Genomic DNA, 4,324 nt, shown 5'->3' on the forward strand with positions numbered 1-4,324 from the left:
TTATTATTATTATTATTTATATTGTTTCAGGTAGCCTGCAAGATGAGGAACTACAAGAGGAAGACCCAAAAGGGGACTACACCGCCTGATGTGATGGATAGAGCAGCAAATTTAGTCCTGGAACACGAAGATGACAAAAATGTCAGCTTAAGACAAGTGGCTGCAGAGTTCAACATTCATTATTCAACCCTTTCAAGATACATACAAAAGAAGAAATTACAAGAAAGTGGTCCTCGTGAGGGACAGAACATAAGTTGTGGTTATGCGAAACCGTGGAAAGTGTTTTCAGAGGAAGAGGAGAATATCTTAAAAATGTACTTGCAGCGTTCCAGTGAGATTATGTTTGGATTAACACCACAGGAAGTGCGAAAATTGGCTCATCTCTGTGCAGTTAAGTTTGATATAAGTGCTCCTTCATGGTGGTTGGTAAACGGAATGGCTGGTATTGAATGGTGCAGGGGATTCCTACAGAGAAACAAAGATCTTTCGGTGCGCTTGCCTGAATCAACTTCTTTAGCACGAATGGCCAGTTTCAACAAAGAAAATGTGCGCATGTTTTTTGACAAAGTTTCCGAAGTTCTGTCCAGAAACAATTATTCATCCTCAAGAATTTGGAACATGGATGAAACTGGTGTCACAACTGTCATGAAACCAAATAAGGTTGTAGCTCGAAAAGGAAAAAAACAGGTTGGCATAGTGAGCAGTGCAGAAAGAGGTGAACTTGTGACAGTTGCAGTGGCAGTTAGTGCTCGAGGGACTTTTATACCTCCAATGCTAATATTTCCACGTAAGAACTTTCGGGACCATTTCATTCGAGATGGCCCAACAGACTGCATTGGAGCAGCTACTGGTTCAGGTTGGATGATTGAGGAAACGTTTGTCCAATTCATTCGACACTTCATTTCTCAGGTGAATCCTAACGAAAACTCCCCTGTGCTTCTTTTAATCGATAATCACTCTTCCCTTCTCAGCTGTGAAGATTTAGATGAATGCAAAAATAATAATATTACCCTTTGTCATTTCCTCCACACTGTTCGCATCGACTACAACCGTTAGATGTCAGTGTTTTTGGTCCATTTAAGAAAGCGTGTGACCGAGCAATTGATTCTTGGCATAAGAATCATCCAGGAAAAACTCTTACAATCTACGACATACCACAGATAGTTAAAACAGCATTTTTGAATACAGTTACCCCTACCAACATAACATCAGGTTTTGTTCAAACAGGAATATTTCCCTTCAATTCTGAGGTATTCCAAGAAAGCGACTTTGCGTCGTGTTTCGTTTCAGATCGACCAAATCCAGCACGACAGGTAGATAGTAGGCCTCCCGTATCTGATAGTGATGACATAGTCCAAACTGCCAGGTGCGATGCACTGCCAACAAAATCATCCTCAGGTGATGTTCAAAATGAACATTTGAGTAGTGTTATTTGACCTATTATAAACCCGAGAAAGTATGAGCCCCCCTCAGGCAGATTTGGCTACACTTAAAACTAGCTCAAGATGTGCATATGAGCTTATTGCCCAAGTGTGTTACTCTGTCTAACCCAAGATTTTTGTAAAAATGCCCTCGGGAATTTCCCGTGAAAGTATGACCCCCCTCAGATTGATTTGCCTACACTTACAAAAGCTACATCTGCCAAATTGTTGTCCATAAGCTTGTTAAAAATATGGCCTTCTTGATATTGTTTTTGCTACACTTAAAACTAAGCCAAGATGCTCATATGAGCTTATTGCCTCTAGTGTAATACCCTGTCACGTGTAATCTTATTAGCTACATCTACACCCACGCACACCCACACCCACCCACACCCACACATATTTACTTTCGGTCACTTCCGGTCCACTTCCGGTCCACTTCCGGTCACTTCCGGTCCACTTCCGGTCCACTTCCGGTCCACTTGTGGCCTACTTCTGGTTTATTTCTATTGCATCATGTGCAACAAATTATTATCCAATATTATGCAATAAATTATTAGGCATGTGTTGTTTTCTGATTGGTTGGTTATGACATAATGTGATGATGTGGTATATTCTGATTGGCTTATTATTTCAGATGTTTTCAATGCGGTCCGTGCTTAGGCTATATAAAGAGATTTTGCATTACATATCAGCTAGTATTGTGAGAGTGGCTGAGGAGTAAGGGTATGTTGTTGCAGTGCTCCCCATATTTTTTAAAAAGCACAAAAATATAGCAGATTTGTATAAATTGAATTATAGGTTTGTTTGATTTAATATACAGAATTTTTTATTATTCATATCAAACATATTTCTAATATATTGAACAAAGGGTTTATATCTGCCCCAGTTTGTTATACATGACACATGGTATTAGGTCATTGCTTTTCTAGGACATGCCTGTGTAGATATGTATTTGTGGTGGCTTAGTGCTTCTGTAGATTAATACTTATTCTACCTTCGTGCATGTAAGCTATCAGCTTTATACAACCTGTCATAGTTTTATTAAGTATAGAGTTTTGATTTGAACCCCAAGAAATTTTATATAATAAACCAACAACAAAAATACCAAAGCCAAACATATTTACACACTAAGTATATACACTAAATATACAAAGCACACTGCTGAACCCAACTGATATTTTTTTATTAAGTATAGAGTTTTGATTTGAACCCCAAGAAATTTTATATAATAAACCAACAACAAAAATGCCAAATCAAAAAAATTGCAATCAGTGTAATAAAAATATATCTAGTTCTAATTGGGCTAGGCACCGGCATAATTGTGATCCTAAGAAATGCAGAACACCCACAAAAATATGCCCAAAATGCCATAGAAAATATAGCATGCAATACTTCACATATAAACATATGGGTACTTGTTCTGCACAGTCATCAACATTGCCCCCACAACCATCTACATCTGGTCTGAAAAGGAAGCTTGAAACATCTGTTAATGCTAGGCCAGCAAAGCAGCCGCGCAATGAACCTATTCATGGCAGTTTTAATGGCCAACTTAGGGATCACTGTTTTGTATCAGAGCCAAGATGTGATATTAAGAATTTTTTGAACAGTATAAATCCTGATGTGCAGGCAATTCTAAATGCACAAAATGGCTCTTATAAGCTGTCCCTCAAATTGTTTACACAATATAAGAAACCAAATGGCACAAAATTTACACAGCCCCACATAACAGAAACTGTAGCTATATATTCAAATACAAATTTAGACAAAATAATAAGCAGTTTGATAGATCAATTGAATATTAAACACTCTGAATTTGCTGCAAAAGAATCAGGATAGAGCCTATGTGGAACTCCACACAAGCTCTATGTTAATATTTCTGAATTCAACCCATTACAAGGATCTACATATCTGCCATTACCTGCCAATATTAAAAACAAAAGAGTCGTGGTTAACATAGAAAATAATGATGAGAAATGTTTTCTGTGGTGTATTTTAGCTGCTTTGTTTCCAGTTTTAAGGCATCCTGAGAGAATAACTTATTATAAACAACATGAACATGATTTTGATGATGCTATGGAGGGCTTAGAATATCCAATGTCTGTTCAGAATATTGATAAATTTGAAAAAAAGGCCAGGGATATCAATGGTAAACAATTATCTATTAATGTATTTATTTGTTCTACTGGCCGTGGCAATTGCTTGATAGCACCTCTCAGAATCAGTACACTTGATGATGATTTTGCTGTCCCGATTGATCTGCTCTTAATTGAAGGGGATGACACATATCATTACACTCTGACACACAGTCTTGAAGCTTTAGTCAGAAAACAACAAGGCAAATCCAATACAATATTCAAGTTGTGCAGAAGATGTTTGACTGTATTAGATGGTAGAAAAATGGTGAATGGTGTTTATGAAAAGAATGCAGAAATTGCTAAAAACAAGTTAATTGAACATTTAAAATACTGTGGCAACCATAAACCTGTTCATATGGTGATGCCTAGTCCAAGTGAAAATGCCAAATTCAAAAAATTTGAAGCCTTGTTGGAACACCCAGCATATATAGTCTGTGATTTTGAATCAAACCTCAAACCCCTTGCATTATGCAGCCCAGATCCTGATGAATCTTCAATTACATCATACCAGTTACATGAGCCTTCTAGTTTTTATTATGTTGTTGTACAGGATGGTGTTGTTAGTGAAGAATATTTATACATGGGACCAGATGCCATCAAAGAATTTGCACATAGAATAGAAAATGAATGCCATGACATAGCATCTAATGTCTTATTAAAATCAAAACCCATGATGCCTTTAACAGAGGATCAGATTGAAGATTTCAACAATGCAGAAAAATGCCCGGTATGTGATTCTGAATTTTCAGATACAAATATCAA

General features: G+C 37.1%; 1 protein-coding gene across 1 annotated transcript; it reads left to right on the forward strand.

Annotated features, from left to right (window-relative positions):
* Positions 1 to 618: 618 nt before the first annotated feature.
* LOC145999164 (uncharacterized) lies at positions 619 to 1,056 on the forward strand. Its single transcript, XM_083136096.1, has one exon. The coding sequence runs from the start codon at positions 619 to 621 to the stop codon at positions 1,054 to 1,056; it is 438 nt and encodes a 145-aa protein (XP_082992222.1).
* Positions 1,057 to 4,324: the final 3,268 nt, after the last annotated feature.

Source organism: Lepisma saccharinum, chromosome 15 (assembly GCF_977018435.1).
Source record: "Lepisma saccharinum chromosome 15, izLepSacc3.1, whole genome shotgun sequence".
NCBI classification, from domain to species: domain Eukaryota; kingdom Metazoa; phylum Arthropoda; class Insecta; order Zygentoma; family Lepismatidae; genus Lepisma; species Lepisma saccharinum.

Bases quoted from the DNA above. Each gene is read 5' to 3' on its own strand.
- LOC145999164 (XM_083136096.1), top strand. From the start codon at position 619: ATGGATGAAACTGGTGTCACAACTGTCATGAAACCAAATAAGGTTGTA.